We start from the raw sequence: 19920 nt of genomic DNA on the forward strand, positions 1-19920 counted from the left end.
CTTAGGGCCTGGTCTGCAGTCAAGGTTCATTAAACAACACCTGTTCGTAGCTGCCGTTACCTCTGTATGCTTCTGCCGCAGGTGTTTGTTGAGTATCTGCTTTGTTCCAGGATGTGTATGCAAGTGCTGGGTGCAGGACATATAGTGAAAAGGTGACACAGAAGCTTCCCCTTCGTGGTAGCTGGAATTCATAGATAACACAGAGCAGAGTTTCTCATCCTTGGCCCTAGTGACACTGTGGACACAGTCATTCCTTGTAGTGGGGGCTGTCCTGGGTATTGTAGGATGTTTAACATCATCCTTGGCGTCTACTTACTAGATGCCGGTAGCCCCCTCCCAAAGGTGTGACAACCAAAAATGTCTCCAGGCATTATAAAATATCCTCTGGGAAGGGGGCACAAAATGTATTCCAGTTGAGACCACTGGGAGAGACTGGTAAGACAGTCTTGAGTGATGTTAAATGGAGACTTCTTGAGGCCCAGGTCCAAGTCTGATGCTCCTCAAGTCCCTGGCAGCCAGCACAGGGCCTGGTACGCAGGAGGCCTCGGGTAAATTCTGTAGAATGAATGTCCAGAATGCACTTAATACTAACTACCCTGGAAGACACCGCATAGCCTTCCAGACCCAGCTCAGGTGTCTTATACACTGGGAAACCTTCCTGATTCTTGCAGCCAGATGCTTCCTCCTCTGTCTTTGTGACCTGCCACAGCCCCACACCTCTGGACTGTGAATGTCCAGGTCCCTGGGTGTTTCTGCCATTTGCTTCCAGCGGGGGCTTGGCACCCACGGGGCTTCAGGAGACTGGCTGAATAGATGAATTAGTATGTAATACAAAAACAACAAATAAATAGAAAAAATTAGCCAGGCATGGTGGTGCACACCTGTAGTCCCAGCTACTCAGGAGGCTGAGGTAGGAGGATCAACTGAGACTGGGAGGCGGAGGTTGCAGTGAGCCGAGATTGTGCCATCGCACTCCAGCCTGGGTGAAAGAGCGAGACCCTGTCTCAGGGAAAAAAAAAAAAAAAAAGAGGTGGAAGGAAAATAGACCCAGTGTCTTTCCCATAACATTATGACAACTCAGTTGTTCATTCATATGTTCGCTCATTAATTCAACAAATGTTTGTGGAACAAACTGTCCTGGGCACCAAGGAGTTAGTGGGCAGGAGACAGGCAAGATCCTGGCCCTCCTGGAGCTAGTTTGCCTGGGTGACAGGCCGTGCGTAGGGAGCCCTCGGTCATGGCCGGATGCTGTTAACATTCACTCGTTTTGACCTCCTGGGGCTCCAGGCACCTGTTAGCCCGTGAAAGCGGGCAGCAGAGACCCCGGGGAATGATACTGGGTAGAACAAATGGGAGTAAGTTAGAGGACTTGGGAACACCAAGTCAGAGCCCACTTGTGTCACCTAGGGGGCTTTTATTTTTATTTTGTGTCTGCCATATCAAGGGGTTTATTTGGAATTTATCATAAACTTGATGATATTTTAGCCATATTTTGCAGCCAGCCATAGTGCTTCTTCTGTTCACGTTTTTCACATTTCTTTGACAAAATGTTTATTACATGTCGCCTTTTGAGCTTGTAGCAGATGACTTGTACTTAGTGTTCAATAAGAGAAATGCAAGTTTTAGCATCTCAAACTTGTTAGTTTATCACACTTTTCCTCATAAGGGTTTTTTTTGTTTTGTTTTGTTTTGTTTTGTTTGAGACGGAGTCTCTCTCTCCCCCCCAGGCTGGAGTACAGTGGCGTGATCTCAGCTCACTACAACCTCTGCCCCCGAGGTTCAAGTGATTCTCCTGCCTCAGCCTCCCGAGTAGCTGGGGTTACACGTACCCACCACCGTGTCTGGCTGATTTTTGTATTTTTAGTAGAGATAGGATTTCACTTTGGCCAGGTTGGTCTTGAACTCCTGACCTCAAGTGATCAGCCCACCTCGGCCTCCCAAAGTGCTGGGATTACAGGCATAAGCCATTGTACCCAGTCACTTCCAAAATGTTTTACAGGGTCATGCCTGTAATCCCAGCACTTCGGGAGGTTGAGGAGGCGGATCACCTGAGGTCGGAAGTTCGAGACCAGCCTGACCAACATGGAAAAACCCTGTCTCTACTAAAAATACAAAATTAGCTGGGCGTGGTGCCGCATGCCTGTAATCCCAGCTACTCGGGAGGCTGAGGCGAGGCTGAGGCAGGAGAATCACTTGAACCCAGAAGTCGAAGGTAGTGGTGAGCTGAGATCGTGCCATTGCACTCCAGCCTGGGCAACAAGAGTGAAACTCCATCTCAAAAAAAAAAAATTTTTATCACCCCAAAGGGGACACCCCATATGCATGAAGCACTAGCTCCCCATTCTCCCATCCCCAGCCAGGGTGCTTTTGGCTCGAGTCTCAGAAAGGCCCAGGAAAACATTGGCTTAATTTCACCTGTAGCAGAAAAGCTGGGTCCAGAGTTGGTTCACCCCAACTCTTTGCACACAGTTGAAGTTTCTGTGTGCAAAGCTGTTTTGATGGCGAGGAAGAGGAGGGCTGGGAAGTGTGTGGTGGGTTGGGAGCAGCGCCCGAGTGCCCTGAGAGCGGGAAGAAGGCTCAGGGGCCCAGTGTGCTCACTGGCCGGGCCGACTGGGACCGGAAGGAAATCAGTGCGAGAACTCAGGCAGGAAGCGGAGAGCCCCGCTGCATGGCCCTGCCAGGCCACCAGTGCACTGAATACTCAGCAGACGGTTCCTAGGCCTTGTGTGATCTGGGGTCAGACGCCTTGGTGTCTCTCATGGAGGGCTGCACAGGGTATGGAGAGAAGCTTGACAGTTGCAGTATGGGTGATCTATGATGTGACTAAGGGCAGGCCCTAAAATTAGGTGGCACATGGGTAAGGCTTCCTATAGGAGGGCACACCAGGATGGGTGTCGTAGTTTAGCTGGATTCCATCCGGGCTGGAATGGGTGTGTTCCAGCACATGCAGAGACCTGGATGTGTGGGCTTCGTCAGTTGAGAGGACCTATAGGTGCGGGCATGGAGCAGGAGAGATGGATGGGGTGCAGGACTCGGAGGCCTCGGATGCCGGGCCAAGGGCCTGGGTTGGTTCCAGTCTTGATGGACACGGTTGGACCTGTAGATGTTTATTTACTTAGCCTACATTTCCTGAGGCCTCCCATGTGCCCCGCTGTGGTGGGCAAGCCTGGGGGTGAGAGAGAACTCAGACCCCATCCCCTCCTGTGGGGGAGGTAGGATCAGAGACCACACTTCAGGGGGACAGGGCCCTCAAGACCCTCAGAGGGGCGCTCGGTCTCCACACACGTCCCCTACAGCAAAGGTCAGCCTCTCACAACCACGTGACCGGAAGAATGGTGGCAACCACAGCTGCCCTTGAGGAGAGGCCATCCCCGGGCCACAACCCATGTGGGACGGACACTGCGACGCGACTGCAGATCAGGTGGAGGAGAAACGAGAGTCTGTGTGTGTTAGTTTCCCAGGCTGCCATAGCAAAGTATGAGAAACTGGCCAGAAGAATGGAAATTGATGTCTCAGGGTTCTGGAGGCTGGAAGTCCAAAATCCAGGTGGTAGGGCCAGGCCGTCTCTGAAACGTCCCCTTATAGGGGAAGGGCCCTTCTGCCTTTCCTGGCGCCTGCTGATGCTGCATCACCCGTCCTCACGTGGCCTCTCCCTGTGTCTCTCTGTGTCCTCGTGTCTTCCCTCTGTGTGTGTGTCCGTGTCCACGTTTCTCCTTTTCACGGATACCAGCCATAGTAGATTAGGGCCTGCAATTTTAACTCAATTACCTGTGTAAAGATCTTTCCAAATCAGGTCACCTTTTGAGGTACTGGGGCTTAGGACCTCAACCTGTCTTTTTTGGGGGGCACACTTCAACCCATAAGACTAGGAGGACAGAGGAGGCCCCCGTCTCTGGCTGGGAAGGTGAAGTGGGGCCAGGACTGATTTGGAGCAGACAGCTCAGAGAGGGGAGGGGACAGCGGGAGGCTGGGCAGGGAGTCAGTCACTCCAGGGTTGGAGTCAGCACAGGATCCTAGGATTGGGGTCCCCAGCCCTTTCCCATTCCCTCCCAGTCCTCATGATTAAAGACAACAAATGTCGGCCAGGCGCGGTGGCTCACGCCTGTAATCCCAGCACTTTGGGAGGCCGAGGCAAGCAGATCATGAGGTCAGGAGATGGAGACCATCCTGGCTAACACGGTGAAACCCTGTCTCTACTAAAAATACAAAAAATTAGCCGGGTGTGGTGGCACAGGCACCTGTAGTCCCAGCTACTTGGGAGACTGAGGCAGGAGAATGACGTGAACCCGGGAAGCAGAGCTTGCAGTGAACTGAGATCGTGCCACTGCACTCCAGCCTGGGAGACAGAGCGAGACTCCGTCTCAAAAAAAAAAAAAAAAAAAAAAACACAGACAACAAATGTCCCCTGTCCTGTCTGGGACTGGCGCTGTGCTAGCACCAGGGATTGCATAGGGAACTTAGCGGTGTCCCCGTCATCCCAAGGTACATAGCCCAGAATAGAGTCGGGGACAGCACGGGAGCAGGCTTTTCAAGCATAGCCTGGGGATGGGGATGATGGCAACCCTGGGGGCTGACAACTCTGCCCCTACAGGTTCATGGGCGGGGGTGGTGAGAGCTGCAGCCTCATCGCGGAAGGACTCAGCACAGCCTTGCAGCTGTTTGATGACTTCAAGAAGATGCGCGAGCAGATGTGAGTGCCCCCTCCACCCAGGCCAGGCCAGTCTCTCTCTGCCTGGCCTGGAACCTCTTTGCCTGTCGAGTGGCTCTACCTCCAGCCTCACCCTGTAGGGCATGGGCTCTGTGTTCCCAAGCACGCTGAGCCAGGAGGCTGCAGGTGTGTCCTTGGGGGAGGCCTGGCCAGTGCCCGGTCTCAGCATCCCCATCAGGAAGCAGTGCCAACTCTGGGTGTCACTCCTGCCTGCCCTGCCTGCTGGGTGACGTAGAGCACATCCCAGAACCTCTTGGAGCCTCAGTGTTCTTAGCTGTAAAGTAGGAGCGTTGCTTCTGATTCCATATGAGGCAGAATATGTGCACCTCTGCTGGTGCTGGGTCTGGGTTCCTTCTCAGGGCCCCTGTTGCTGCTGGCTCCATGTCTTCTCTCATTCTTGGTAGTGGCCAGACGCACCGGGTCTGCCTCCTCATCTGCAACTCGCCCCCATACCTGTTGCCTGCTGTTGAGAGCACCACGTACTCTGGATGCACAACTGAGAATCTTGTGCAGCAGATTGGGGAGGTGAGGACTCCAGGGTCTGAGGGAGGAGGGTCTGGGGGCCCGGAGTCTTGGGTCTGAGGCAGGAGGCACTGGGGGCCTGGACTCCTGGGTCTGAGTGGGGAGGCACTGGGGGCCTGGACTCTTGGGTCTGAGGGAGGAGGCACTGGGGGCCTGGACTCCTGGGTCTGAGTGGGGAGGCACTGGGGGCCTGGACTCTTGGGTCTGAGTGGGGAGGCACTGGGGGCCTGGACTCTTGGGTCTGAGGGAGGAGGCACTGGGGGCCTGGACTCAGTCACAGAATAGGCACAGAATAGTCACAGACTGGTGACCAGCTTTGCTTACTCTCTTTTTTTGAAACAGAGTCTGGCTCTGTTACCCAGGCTGGAGTGCAGTGGTGTGATCTTGGCCCACTGCAGCCTCTGCCTCCTGGGTTCAAGCAATTCTCGTGTTTCAGCCTCCCGAGTAGCTGGGATTATAGACGCCCACCACCACGCCCAGCTAATTTTTGTGTCTTTAGTAGAGATGAGGTTTCACCACGTTGGCCAGGCTGCTCTCAAACTCCTGGCCTCATGTGATCTGCCTGACTCGGTCTCACAAAATCCTGGGATTACAGACGTGAGCCTCCACACCTGGCCCGCTTAGTCTTACTGACACAACTAGAACCCAGAGTCTCCCGGGGCAGGTGATACCCGGTTTCAGGGTCTCCTGCCTCAAAGCCCAGTGGGAATTGTGGTTGTGGGGCTGGTGCCGTCCAGCCACACAGCAGCTGTGGTAGCTTGGGGGCCGGCCCTAACACCCTTATGGAGGGGGCCTGTCATGACTGCTTGGCCCCTCTCCTACAGCGGGGGATCCACTTCTCCATCGTGTCTCCCCGGAAGCTGCCTGCGCTTCGGCTTCTGTTTGAGAAGGCAGCCCCCCCGGCCTTGCTGGAGCCACTGCAGCCTCCGACAGATGTGAGCCAGGACCCGAGGCACATGGTGCTGGTTCGGGGACTCGTGCTGCCTGGTGAGGCCTGGGTACCGTGCGCGGGGATGGGGGCTCGACGTGTTTCCCCAGCTCCCTCTGACTGGATTTTGGATTTCTCTCCTCTCTCTGCATCTTGAATCCCTTCTCTCTGGGGTTGGCCATCCCTCCTGCTCTCAGTTGGGGGTGGCTCAGCCCCAGGCCCCCTCCAGTCAAAGCAGCCAGTCCCCCTGCCTCCCGCCACACCCTCAGGTGCCACTCTCTCAGCAGCCCCCCAGCAGCCTCTGCCCCCCGTCCCCCCGCAGTACCAGGTATGGATATTTCCAAGAAGGGACATGCTTCTGGGGACTTGGTGGAGCCCTGGCCCCTGCGGGGAGATCTAGTTGCATGTTGGAGCTTGAGGGATGATGGGAGTCCCATGGGACATTGGGAAGGTGGGACTCCTGGGGCCATGGAAGCTCATGTGCTGTGTGATGGGTGTCGTGAGCTCCTAAGCTATCCCAGCTGATGCCTCGTGGGGCCATGGGTGGTGTGACCTCGTGGGATACCAGGACTGGGGGGCCATGGTCCTCACCAGTCCCTTCCCTTCTTCCCTTCTACCCACAGGTTCCCGGGAACCTGAGTGCAGCTCAGGTGGCCGCGCAGAATGCAGTGGAGGCCGCCAAGAACCAGAAGGCTGGGCTGGGCCCTCGCTGTGAGTCCTGGGGCAAGGATGAAGAGCGGGCAGGGGCCAGGCAGGCCTCTCTCCACACACTTGTTCCCCACTTCTTCCTTTGGTCTCTCCCACAGTCTCGCCCATCACCCCTCTCCAACAAGCTGCTCCCGGAGTGGGTCCCCCCTTCAGCCAGGCCCCAGCTCCCCAACTACCCCCAGGACCCCCTGGCGCCCCCAAGCCACCACCTGCTTCCCAGCCCAGTCTGGTCTCCACCGTGGCCCCTGGCTCCGGCCTGGCTCCCACGGCGCAGCCTGGGGCACCGTCCATGGTAGGTGCCTGCACGTCTCCTGCCCCTGCTCCTTCCTCCTGCTGTCCACAGCTAGGACAGTTAGAGGATGAGTCATTTGCCTTCCAGGGGGATGTGGGTCTGGTCTGGTGGTTCTGGGGCTTTGGGGGCTCGTGGTGTGTGTGCTGCAGATGCCTGAGATGAGGGTCTGGGGACAGAGTGGGGAGGCTCATGGCTCCAGGAGGGTCAGGGCTGTTCTGAGAAACCCAAGGGAATCCCTGGGTCTGGGAGTCCAGGGCATCGCACAGCTTACGAGTCCTCGAATCCTGCAAGGTCCAAGCATTTGGGGTCCTGGGGCTGGCCAAGTGCTGTTCTGGGGATGGAGGGGCAGAAGAAGGGGCCTTCCGTCCTTCCCGGTTTGCCCTCACAGGATGGCCCCCGGAGGCTCCCGTCCTTCCCCATTCTCATGGCCCTCCCTCCCCTCTGACAGGCAGGCACTGTGGCCCCAGGAGGGGTGAGCGGCCCTTCCCCAGCCCAGCTGGGAGCCCCAGCCCTCGGTGGGCAGCAGTCAGTCTCCAATAAACTTCTGGCCTGGAGCGGGGTCCTGGAGTGGCAGGAGGTGAGGGGCCTGAGGGTCCACTGGGCACTTGGGACTCCTGGGGCCATGGGGCTGGGCATGTAGGACTCATGGGGCCAGATGCGTGGGGTCTGCAGTGCTGGGTTTGGAGGCATTTGTTGCGCTGGACCTGTGGGATGCGGGGCGAGGCCAGGAGCCCCATGGAGCGGTGGGACTTGTGGTACAGAGGAGAGTCCCCATGCAAAGAACCCAGAAAAGCCTAGGATTTGGGGCCCAGAGAAGGGCCCAGGCGATGTAGCATCTGGGGCACAGTGGATGGTGGGATTTAGGGGCCGGTCGCGTAGCTGTAACATTTGAGGAATTGAAGGCTTGCTGGTCTGGAGGAGGGGCCTGGGGCTCATGGGACTTAAACTGGGGAACATCCTGAGCTTTGGGGCTACCAGGGTAGGACATGAGGGCTCAAGGGGACTGAGGCTTTTGGCCCTTTTTACTGTGACATGCTCTTTTTTCGCCCTCAGAAACCCAAACCTGCCTCAGTGGATGCCAACACCAAGCTGACGCGGTCACTGCCCTGCCAGGTCTACGTGAATCATGGCGAGAACCTGTAGGTGACAGTCAGGGGTGGGGTGCGGTGGGGCTGGGGCTGGCCCCCTCCTCACACCTCTCCTGGCATCGCCCCCCAGGAAGACAGAGCAGTGGCCCCAGAAGCTGATCATGCAGCTCATCCCCCAGCAGCTGCTGGTGAGTGGCGGTGGAGGGCCAGCCCTGCTGCCGGGCATCCCTCACCCTGCTGTCTCTTCCCTGTTCCTGCCCCACCCCCACTCCCTGCCTCGTGTCCCCGCCTGACTTGCCCACACCAACACGCCAGCCGACTTCTGTGTCTCCCGCAGACCACCCTGGGCCCTTTGTTCCGGAACTCAAGGATGGTCCAGTTCCATTTCACCAACAAGGACCTGGAGTCTCTCAAAGGCCTCTACCGCATCATGGGCAACGGCTTCGTGAGTCCAGGGCATGGGGGGCTGAGGGGTGTTGACTCTTGTCCTGCTTTCTGCTGACCTTTGACGGGAATCCCAGAGTGCCTGGGCCCACAGAAGCCGTTTTTGATGTTTGGGTGCACTTCATGCCCTTAGGTTCCCTGCCTTTCTTCTAGAGCCGTGACTTTTATTATAATCATCGTATGCACCAGATTGAGGGATATTCCACATTAAAACTGTGAGCTGGATGTGACAGGATCAGTTAGGAGGAAGCTGTTGATTCTGGCATGGCTTTACGGGATGTGTTTGTTTCCTGTGGCTGTGGTAACACATTACCACAAGCAGAGGAGCTTAAAACAACAGAAACGTGTTCTGTCCCAGTTCTGGAGGCCAGAAGCCCAAGGTCAAGGTGTCGGCAGGGCCACGCTCTCTCTAGAGGCTCCAGGGAAGGCCTCTTCGTTGCCTCTTCCGGCCGGTAACCCCAGGCTTCAGGTGGCATTGCTCCAGGATCTTCCTCCATCCCGTGGCTGTCTTCCCTCTGTGTGTGTCTCCACATGGCATTCTCTCTGTATCTCTGTGTCCCTGTGCTTATAAGGACATCAGTAATTTTGGATTAGGCGCCATTTTCCTGACCTCATCTTACTACAACTGCAAAGACCCTCTTTCCAGATAGAGTCACCTTCACAGGTGCTGGGGACTGGAACCTCAGCTTAGCTTTCTGGTTTTGTTTTTTGAGACAGAGTTTCACTTTTGTCAGCCAGGCTGGAGTGCAGTGGTGCAATCTCGGCTCACAGCAACTTCCATCTCCTGGGTTCAAGGAGATTTTGGATTAGGCCCATTTTCCTGACCTCATCTTACTACAAGTGCAAAGACCCCCTTTCCAGATAGAGTCACCTTCACAGGTGCTGGGGACTGGAACCTCAGCTTAGCTTTCTGGTTTTGTTTTTTGAGACAGAGTTTCACTTTTGTCAGCCAGGCTGGAGTGCAGTGGTGCAATCTCGGCTCACAGCAACTTCCGTCTCCTGGGTTCAAGCGATTCTCCTGCCTCAGCCTCCCAAGTAGCTGGGATTACAGGCATGTGCCACTATGCCCAGCTAATTTCTGTATTTTTTAGTAGAGAGGGTTTCACCATGTTGGCCAGGTTGGTCTCGAACTTCTGACCTCAAGTGATCTGCCTGCCTCGGCCTCCCAAAGTGCTAGGATTACCGGTGTGAGCCACCGTGCCCAGCCTCAGCATAGCTTTCTGGGAGACATAGTTCACACCTTGTAACTCGGGGAAGGAGCAGATCAGTTACTTCCATGCAGCAGGCACTCCTGCAGGAAAGAGAACCTTAGAGGGACCACCTCACGGGACCCTCAGAGCCTTGTGAAGAAGGCATTCCTGAGAGTTAGGAGGACTTCCGGCTGCAAATCACGCAGTTTCCCAAACAAATAGATAATTGGGGGCACTCGGAAAAAATTTTCTCTTATGATTCTGTGGGTCACCTGGGCTCAGTGGGCCATCTCGCTTGGGGACTCTCATGGGGTTGCCATCAGATGGCAGCTGAGACTCTGGTCATCTGAAAGCTTTACTGGGCTGGATGTTCAGAAGAGCTCCTCACACAGCCCTGGCTGTTGGCTGGGGCTTGGCTAGGACCGGCCATCCCGGTGTCTGCACATGGCCTGTCCACGTGGCCACACTGTGGCAGCTGGGTTCTGAGAGGGCAGGCGTTGTAGGAGCAGGCATTTATATTTTGCACAGGACAGGACATCTAGAGGGGGCCAGCTATTGGGGTTGGTTTCATAGGTCTGTGCCACCAGGGACAGGGCCGTGTGGTTCTCTTGGCCTCTCCTTTATAGTCACAAGGTAGCTCTCATGGCTCCAGGCATCCTGTGTGCTTTCAGGAAGGAGGGGAAGGGGGCTGTGTGTTTCCCTTTCTTCAGGACAGCAGAAACTTTCTCAGATTCCAGAGCAGGCATTCCTTTCACCTCCTAGCCCGGACCTAGGCCACTGGGCAGCCCCTAGTTGATGGGAGGCTGCTGGGAGCAGGTATGCGTGACTGTCTGGGGCTAGGACATGTTACAGCCCCAGACAGCATCGGGAATGCAGGGGAGGAGGACACTTGGATATGGAATAGGCAGCTAGCAGGGTCTGTCTCAGGCAGGAAACCGAGGCTCAGAGAAGTCAACTCACTTGGCCAAGGTCAGCCTCGCCTCCCTCAGGAGCCCCTGCCCTGAATGCTCCATGTGTTACCCTCCTGATGACCAGTGATGTTTACTGGGTGCTTCCTGTGGGCTGAGCCTCAGGCAGGGCTCTTGCTGTGGATCAGACATCCCATAGTCACAGCGACCCTGTGATGTGGGAGCACTCCGCATAGTGTGCACTGGCCGATGCTGAGGACCGGAGGATCTCTTGGATACCCGGGGTCCGACACCACCGTTGATCACAGGCCTGTGGGTACCACGCTGTGCATCTAAGCCCATCTCTCATGGCTGTGACCGTCAGCAGCCCTTTGAGGAGGCAGCCGTGGCATTTTATGCCCCAGGAAACTGGGCCCATGAGGAGCAGGTGGTGGCTGAAGGTTGAAGAGCTGGGCTCCAGCGCTTTCTCTCTGCTTTCCCTCTCAGTGGGCAGCCGGAACCCTAGCTTGCCCTGAGCGCCTCAGTTTCTGTCTCCGGAGCAACCCACAGCACACCTGTTCTCCTCAACCTTCTATAGCAGAAACCTCACCTCCCCTTGCCTGTGGGGCCTCTAGAACCTTCTGGAATGGGGACGGGGTCAGGGCTGCCTCTTTCAGGGCATGAATGGTTCTGAAGAGCTGTTGTCCACCCAGGCGGGCTGCGTGCACTTCCCCCACACGGCGCCCTGTGAGGTGCGTGTGCTCATGCTCCTGTACTCGTCCAAGAAGAAGATCTTCATGGGCCTCATCCCCTACGACCAGAGCGGCTTCGTCAACGGCATCCGGCAGGTCATCACCAACCACAAGCAGGTCCAGCAGCAGAAGCTGGAGCAGCAGCAGCGAGGAGTGAGTGTTGACAGTCCCCAAACCAGCACTCCGACCTCCGACCCCCTCCTGCCCGGGCCCCACAGCTCAGTTGCCCAAGCCCCACATGGCCCCCTGGGGTCTCCAGGACCAAGATGCCCACCCTTCTCCCAATACGTGGCGCCTCCAAGCTAAGTCCCACTCAGATTTTCTTGCAGTCTCTCTCCTTTTTCAGCATCCACATCAAATCCCTGACACAGCTTCCTCCTGGAGACCTTGGAGTGTACGGCATCCCTCCCAGACCACTCACCCCCAAAGAGAATGTCCCCATCTCCTTACTAGTTCCCCTCAGGGCACAGGTCCTCCCGCCTCAGATTCAGGATGCCACCACTCTCAGTTACTGACCTGCCTCTCTCTCCCCGTGCAGATGGGACAGCAGGCACCCCCAGGGCTGGGGCCCATTCTGGAGGACCAAGCAAGGCCCTCACAGAATCTGGTGAGGACAGGGCTGGCGGGGTCGGGGCTGGGTTGGGGAGGCCCCGGAGGCTGCGCTCTGTGCCTGCAGGAGGGGCGTGAGGCCCTGCCCATCTCCCTCACCCCTGTGTCTCTTCCCACCAGCTCCAGCTCCGCCCACCGCAGCCCCAGCCTCAGGGTACCGTAGGGGCCTCTGGGGCCACGGGGCAGTCCCAGCCCCAAGGTACTGCCCAGCCCCCCCCAGGTGCCCCCCAAGGCCCTCCTGGAGCAGCTTCTGGCCCACCCCCTCCTGGACCCATCCTTCGGCCCCAGAACCCTGGGGCCAACCCCCAGCTGCGAAGCCTCCTCCTCAACCCACCACCGGTGAGATGTGGGGGTGGGGTGGCGAGAGTTCCAGATCCTGGCCCTGGTGGTTCTGGTCCTGTTGTCTGGGAGGAGGGAGGTTGACTGTGGTCAGTGGGTGTGAATGGAGACCCACCCAGGGCTTTAGGCAGAAGGCAGACCGCCTTCTCTCCCTCCATCCCCCACCTTTGAAGAAAAACTTCCCCTCACCACTAGCTGATTCCATCTCTGAGCAGTGTCTGTGTTGAGAGGTGGGGAGTCTCTACCAGGAGCCTCTGAGCCACTCTCTGTGTTCTCCCAGCCGCAGACTGGGGTGCCCCCACCCCAGGCCTCCCTCCACCACCTCCAGCCACCAGGGGCTCCTGCGCTGCTGCCCCCGCCGCACCAGGGCTTGGGGCAGCCCCAGTTGGGGCCCCCACTCCTGCATCCACCACCTGCCCAGTCCTGGCCCGCACAACTTCCCCCACGGGCTCCACTGCCAGGTAAGGGGACCCGGGGGAGGGCAGAGGTCTGGATTGAGTGTCTCAGCAGCCCCTGGGCTAGAGCACCGAGACCGAGTGCTGGGAAGTAAAGACATAGGATCCAAGAATGAGGGTTCCCCCATGGCCTTTGCGGAGCTCTGAGGGCTCCGGGAAAGTACAGCCCATGGGTCCAAGGACCTAGTGAGTTAAGAGCGTTTCCCATTATCCTCCTGTGTGTGCTCCTGGGATTGCTGGGAAATGTGGTCTTAGGGCCAGAGAAGTAGTTTTGGAGAAGGGCTCCCAAAGGCTCATGGGAAACAGCATATTTGTAATTAGATGGGGCCAGAAGGTGCTTCTGTTGGGCCCCCCAAGGGCTGCCTAGAAAACTTAGTGCCTCTGGGCCCTCCTGGGCCCAAGGGCCTACTGGGAGATGCAGTCCCTTCCCCACTGCCCCTCAGGTCAGATGCTGCTGAGTGGGGGTCCCCGGGGCCCGGTCCCCCAGCCGGGCCTGCAGCCCAGCGTCATGGAGGACGACATCCTCATGGATCTCATCTGAATCCCCAACACCCAATAAAGTTCCTTTTTAACACACGCCCCGGCTCCCGTCACTGACATCCCTCAGGACTGGGCAGGAGGAGACCCCAGGGGGCATCTCTGTCCTTGTTCTCACTTCAGCAGACATCCCTGGGGCCCTGGGTGAATGACGCCGGGGCCTCCGTGGTGAGTCACAGGCAGTCTGGTGCAACCTGATTCGTGGGAGATGCAGGGACAGGCAGGCAGCGCTCAGGACTCAAGCTCTCATGGAGGCGGCAGGGGCACCATGGGAGCCTGGAAGAGGCATCTGACCCAGCCCCAGCTCCTCAGAGTCTTGAAAGAGAATCAGCCGTCAGGCTGGGAGGGAAGGAGGTGAGGGGTGATCTGGGTGCAGAGGACAACAGAAACTGAATACTCAAAGGCAGGAGGAAGCCTGGGACATTGAGAGGAGCAAGTTGATGGATGCTTTTGGAGCATGAGCATGTAGGGAGCTAGAGAGATGGGCAGGTGCAGAGTTTGAGGAGCTCGGATTCCAAACTGAGCAGCCCATGGTTTGTCCTGGGGACACAGGAGAACCAGGAGGCTTTGAGCAGTGGGGCGGGCCTAGACCAGCTCTGGATGTCAGAAAGACCCCTCTCAGCTGTAGAGCGTGATGAGGCCAGACAGGAGGCCAGGAAGGGTGAGGCTGGGTGGTGGGGGTGTCGGGGGCTGGGGTAGAGGTTGGCTTCCGGGGCCAGGCCTATGTGATGGTAGGTGGTGGGGCTCCTGGGAGAAGGAGCTGGTAGTAAGTGCAAGTGGTCCAAGGGACGTCCAGGTGACAGGTGCCATGTTGGGAGCTCAGGACGTGTCCTTAGGGGACAGTGTATGTTTGGCAGTTCAAGCCACAGAAGCAGACAAGATCGCACATGGAGAGAGGGCAGTCCCTGGGTCCACGTCAGAGACTGACCTTCCAGGGCTGTGGACGGGGAAGACGGTGGGTCTGTCCCCGGGATAGAATATCCAGCAGGGAACAGGTTTGGGACGTGGCAAGGTGAGGGACCTGAAGGATGTCCTCAGAGACGTCCCAAGGGCAGGGGGATCCAGACAGGCTTGGAGCGCAGGGTGGTCTCTCCTGGAGGTGGAGAGTGAGTTGTCTGTTGTTGGACTCTGGACCAGTGTTGCTGAGAGCACGGTCCGTGCCTAGACCACCAGCATCCACATCATTTTGGATGCTGGTTAACGTACAGATTCACGGGCCGCACCCCGGGAGAGAGATTGCAATCTGGTGGCCTATGGGCCATCGTGCAGATGAGTTTTGTTTGGCCTTCCCTGTGTTAGCATATGTGGCATTTTTTTCTTACGAGTTAGTTGTAAAAATCAGGTTAATTCACACACACACACGCACACACACAAAATCTGCAGTCTTGGCTTCTTTTGACAAGTCAGAAGAATTGGCACCCCTGGGCCCACCCTTCTGCCTGGCAACAATGGGCTGGAGCTGCCCCTCTCCATGGGGCGTGTGCTCTCCGGTTCGCCACAGTCCCCACCACTCCCTCTTGGCTCCCCCGTGAGGCAGAGAGTCACTGCCTTTGTCACGGGGTTTGCACTGTGGTTGTTCTGTGGTAGCATTCAGAGGAAAGTGAAATCTTTCTTGTACCCATGTCTCTATCACAAGTGGCAAAACGAAAGAGAGAAGGAGAGGGCCGCGTGTTTCGAGAAAAGTGGGAGCGAGCCTATTTCTTTGTGGAAGTGAAGAGCATGCCTATGTGTTTAATATGCAAACAAATCGTGTCTGTGTTGAAAGAATACAACCTGAAACGCCACTATGAATCAAAGCATAGTAAGAGCTACGACCAGTACACAGAACAGACTCGAGATGCCATCCTCAACGAACTGAAAAAGGGACTCAAATGTCAATAGGGTTTGTTTTGAAAAGCGAATTAACAGAAGTGGCGCGGCAGTGGTACGCCGTTCCGGAATCACGTGAGAAGAATGACCTGGGCATTCAGAGCTACAGCAGATGGCGAGTTTATAAAGGGAGCAGAGTGACGTGTCCTGCACAGAAACACATGACTGTTGAGACCATTATTTAAGTCTAACGGGCATTTGCGTTGCACAGTGAGTTGGAGATAACTCGGGGGATTTACAAGTCCAGTTGCTTGAAAGAGTCAAATTGATTGTGGCCTTTTCTTTCGCTGCTCATAAACTATTACCACCCAGTTAGCTTTATTTATTTGTGGTGTTAAGAATCTTGATGTGACCGAAGAAGTCTGTGGCATGGTGCCAAGGCAGGCCCAACACTGGGAAAGGACTAATTTTTTTTGTATATTGAGAGAAAAGTTTCACATAGACTGGCCAGAGTGCCGAAGCACAACTACAGACAGCATCATGACAGGGGGACTTGGCAGGACACCTTGATCTAAGGCGACAGCATTTGGCAAGGACACAGAAGTCGGATCGTTGCATCCATCATCAGGAGTTGACTTGTTCTGAGCCACTGAACAGAACACACCGCGATGCTCTCAACACTTCTGCTCCTGGACTTCAGTCACAAGTGAGTTGATGGTGACTTGACCTGAGAGATTTCACAGAAGCTCTATGACTTGGTTGTGGAAGAAATCTGAACTGTTCAAGTTAACCAACTTGGTTCATTTTAAATCAGGCAAAAGCCACAGTGGGTTCCCCTGAGAAAGTTAGTCAAAGACTTCTGGTCAAGGTTATGACCGTTCTGAACACTGAATATTTCTCCGCAAGGATGTCCACAAACAGCTACTTGAATGTATGATGGTGTATGCTTGGTCCTGGGGAATCCACCGGCAAGGAAAAAAAAACTTTTACTCTTTCCTGTGCTGCAGTCGGCTTTCAGAAATGAAAGAAGTGGCCGGGACTGTATTCACCTACGTCTTGGGGTTGAAGACCAAATTCCCCCAAAGGCTCTCGGAATCCAGACTCATGAGAAGGAACAGACACTGTCCAGTTTGCCTTTGTTGGCAAATGTTTCTTGTGTGAATGCAGACCATAAATAGTAATTGAACTACAGTGCAATACGGCGCTGGTTCCTAAATACAAGTCTGTGTGAAGATGGTGAGATTCTACAACTATCTCCAGTAGTTGTCCTGAATATCCGTGTTTGGGAGTACCCACGCTTGTGAACAGCTGTTTTTCCGTTATGAACCTGAATCAAATTAAACATCGTTCCCAGTTGAAGGATTCAAGGCTGAATTCTAAACTGCCCGTCCCCACCGTGCCACCCGAGGCCTGACACTGACATCTCGGTGTGGAAGGGAAGACGCCAGCCTTTTGGCTTCAACTCAAAGGCGCAAAAAGAATTATGAAAGAAAATTTTAATAATTAAATATTTCTATTTTTCAATTTGTATTTTTTCAATTTTGAATTTAAAAATATAAACTCCAGTATCATCCATGTTTGTATTATGTTCCATGCATTCACCATAGTTCAGTAAAGATCCGATTTGATGATATTTCTGGCCGTCGACTTTTCTTATACCTGGCTAGTTCACTCATTTATGTGACCCGCCTGGCCCCTGTAGGCATGTGAGTTTCCGATCCCTGCCCTGGAACTGTTGGATCCAGCGGGGGGAGGGCGGGGGTCTGGGAGTCGTGTGAGCAAGCTCTCTAGGCGATCCTCAGGAATGTGAGTGTGGAGCAGGAGGCACTGGTGACAGCGAAGAAGTGCAAGTGGGTGATTTCCCAGGCAGCCTGTGTAGCAGGGGTTTTTGAAAACTCAGATGGCTTCGGGGACCAGGCAGGTGATGAAAATGTGTGAAGCGGACGGGTGTAAGACAACAGGGAATGATGGGGACTGTGGCGAACTTGGAGAGTGCTTGCCCCGCCTAATGGCATTCAAATTGAAAACAAAAACACTGTGAGGACCAAACAAAATCTGCCTGTGGGTCTAATGAGGCCGCCAGGCCGCCATTTTGCGACCTCTGGAAGAAGGAGAAGACTCAAGAACAAGGACAGAACCCTGAGAAAGAGCCACGCGTAAGGGTTGGGCAGGGAGCCAGAAGACAGGAGAAAAACCAGGCAAGTGTGGCGTTCTGGAAGCTGAGTGTTTTTGAGGAGGGAGCAATCGACTGTCAGAAGCCGCTGAGAGGAGCAGGAAGCAGCCTTCGGTGTTTCCACCAGGGTGGCCACGTCCCCCGGCAAGGGAAACGCAGGTTTGGATCAGAAACAAATTGGTTAAAAGGAAAGGTTTCCAGTCGCCAGTTTGGCCATCTCATGCCAGTGGTGCCCTCTTGACCTTAACACTCAATTAGAGGAACCAGAGGGACTGTTGTGGCCTAATCACGGTTTACAGGAGTGAACCGGGGCTTGCTTATTAATAGTAGCAGACCTGTTAGGGGTGAAAGAAAATGCCCACCCACCAGCTCCAAAGAAGATTTAGGAGAAAAAGGACACCTTCTCAAAAGGGGTGTTAAGAATATATTTGTTTTAAGGTACGCAAAACACTAACACATATTTTCTCACCATCTTGGCGTTTAAAAAAAATTGACTTTTAAAATGTATTGAGTTACACACACTAGAACAGTTTCCTAAAATGAAAGGCCACTGAAATTTGTGTGGAATAAAAAGGAGGCCCAGGCTGGGCGCGGTGGCTCACGCCTGTAATCCCAGCACTTTGGGAGGCCGAGGCGGGTGGATCACCTGAGGTTGGGAGTTGGAGACTAGCCTGACCAATATGGTGAAACTCCGTCTTTACTAAAAATACAAAATTAGCTGGCCATGGTGGCACATGCCTGTAATCCCAGCTACTCGGGAGGCTGAGACAGGAGAATCACTTGAACTCGGGAGGCAAAGCTTGCAGTGAGCTGAGATTGTGCCATTACACCCCAGCCTGGGCAATAAGAGCAAAACTCCATCTCAAAAAAAAAAAGGAGGCCCAAGGAGTGAGGCCAGATCTAGACACATGGGACTCACCTCCCCATTTCATAGGTCAGGTGACAATAAGGCCTAAGAACTTCACGTGCCCCTTAGAACCAGCCAACACCAACAGAACAAATCTTTTGGGAAAGTTTTTCTCTGAATACAAGGTTCTCCTAAGGCAAGAAATAGTGAAAAGCCTAGAACAGCAGGGTTTAATCCTGAGATTCGGTGCTGATTAGCTCTGTGACCTCGGGCAGGTCCCTGCACGTCTCTGAGCCTCACTTTCCCCATATGTCAAATAGTGACTACCCCAGAGGATTCTCATAAGGAATACAAGATCTGGCCCAGCTCAGTCCTGGACACAGGAGAGCTGCTAGTAGCCACTGTTGTCATCTTTTGGCTGAAATGCACTCTAAGAAGGTAAAACATGGGCAAAACTGCTTCTAGAAATGCATGCCAAGCTGGACCTCATGCCTGTGATCCCAGCACTTTGGGAAGCCGAGGTAGGAGAATCGCTTGAGGCCAGGGTTTCAGGACCAGCCTGGCCAACATGGTGAGACCCCATCTCTATTTAAAAAATGCATCCTGGCTGGGCGTGGTGGCTCATGCCTGTAATCCCAGCACTTTGCGAGGCCGAGGCGGGCAGATCACTTGAGGCCAGGAGTTTGAGACTAGCCTGGCCAACACGGTGAAAGCCTGTCTCTAGTAAAAATACAAAAATCAGTTGTGGTTACGCACACCTGTAATCCCAGCTACTTGGGAGGCTAAGGCACAAGAATCACTTGAACCCCGGAGGTGGAGGTTGCAGTGAGCCAAGATCGTGCCACCGCACTCTAGTCTGGGTGACAGAGCAAGACTCTGTCTGAAAAAAACAAAAAGCATCCTAACTTACAAAAATCACTTGTGTCCAGAAAGGTTATAATTGAGTGAGTGACTTGTTGGAAACATTTTCTTTTTGACAAGTTTGCTTTTGAATCACGCATCATGGCTGGAGGCAAGACTGGGGATTCATGAAAATTCTTGCAAAGGAGCAGGTGGTAGGATGTAATTGGAAAAAAGTGATTGTTGAGGCAAAAATGCTAAAACACCAACATATTAATAGTTGCAAACCTGTTCGGGGTGAAAGAAAATGCCCACCCACTTCCAAAGGATTATGAGAAAAAGGACACACACCTTCTCAAAAGGGGTGTTAAGAATATATTTGTTTCAAGGTACACAAAACACTAACATGTATTTTCTCACCATCTTGGCATTTAAAAAAAAATTAACTTTTAAAATAGATTGAGTTACACACACTAGAACAGTTTCCTAAAATGAAAGGGCACTGAAATGTGTGGAATAAAAAGTGGAAGTACCACCAGGCATGGTGGCTCATGCCTGTAATCCGAGCACTTTGGGAGGCCAAGGCGGGCAGATCACCTGAGGTCAGGAGTTTGAGACCAGCCTGGCCAACATGGGGAAACGCCATCTCTACTAAAAATACAAAACTTAGCCAGCATGGTGGCATGCACCTGTGATCCCAGCTACCCAGAAGGCTGAGGCAGGAGAATCACTAGAACCCAGGAGGCAGAGGCTGCAGTGAGGCCGAGATCGTGTCACTGCACTCCAGCCTGG

At 54.6% G+C, this 19920-nt stretch overlaps 1 protein-coding gene across 3 annotated transcripts in view; it reads left to right on the forward strand.

Annotated features, from left to right (window-relative positions):
- MED25 (mediator complex subunit 25) overlaps nucleotides 1–16901 on the forward strand; it is a 24221-nt gene extending 7320 nt beyond the window's left edge. For 2 of the 3 annotated variants that reach the window (XM_054540993.2, XM_024236790.3), the window contains 15 exons: nucleotides 4592–4690; nucleotides 5113–5233; nucleotides 6055–6217; nucleotides 6356–6486; nucleotides 6782–6869; nucleotides 6965–7158; nucleotides 7607–7735; nucleotides 8212–8297; nucleotides 8377–8434; nucleotides 8584–8691; nucleotides 11481–11672; nucleotides 12058–12126; nucleotides 12249–12467; nucleotides 12748–12928; nucleotides 15096–16901. In XM_054540993.2, the coding sequence (XP_054396968.1) occupies nucleotides 4592–4690; nucleotides 5113–5233; nucleotides 6055–6217; nucleotides 6356–6486; nucleotides 6782–6869; nucleotides 6965–7158; nucleotides 7607–7735; nucleotides 8212–8297; nucleotides 8377–8434; nucleotides 8584–8691; nucleotides 11481–11672; nucleotides 12058–12126; nucleotides 12249–12467; nucleotides 12748–12928; nucleotides 15096–15340 (2083 nt within the window). In that variant the 3' untranslated portion in view covers nucleotides 15341–16901. Of the gene's footprint in view, nucleotides 1–4591; nucleotides 4691–5112; nucleotides 5234–6054; nucleotides 6218–6355; nucleotides 6487–6781; nucleotides 6870–6964; nucleotides 7159–7606; nucleotides 7736–8211; nucleotides 8298–8376; nucleotides 8435–8583; nucleotides 8692–11480; nucleotides 11673–12057; nucleotides 12127–12248; nucleotides 12468–12747; nucleotides 12929–13365; nucleotides 13499–15095 lie in introns of those variants that run through there. The other variant, XM_009232919.3, reaches the window with a different exon arrangement.
- Nucleotides 16902–19920: the final 3019 nt, after the last annotated feature.

The sequence above is a fragment of the Pongo abelii genome, chromosome 20 (genome assembly GCF_028885655.2).
Source record: "Pongo abelii isolate AG06213 chromosome 20, NHGRI_mPonAbe1-v2.0_pri, whole genome shotgun sequence".
Lineage (NCBI taxonomy): Eukaryota > Metazoa > Chordata > Mammalia > Primates > Hominidae > Pongo > Pongo abelii.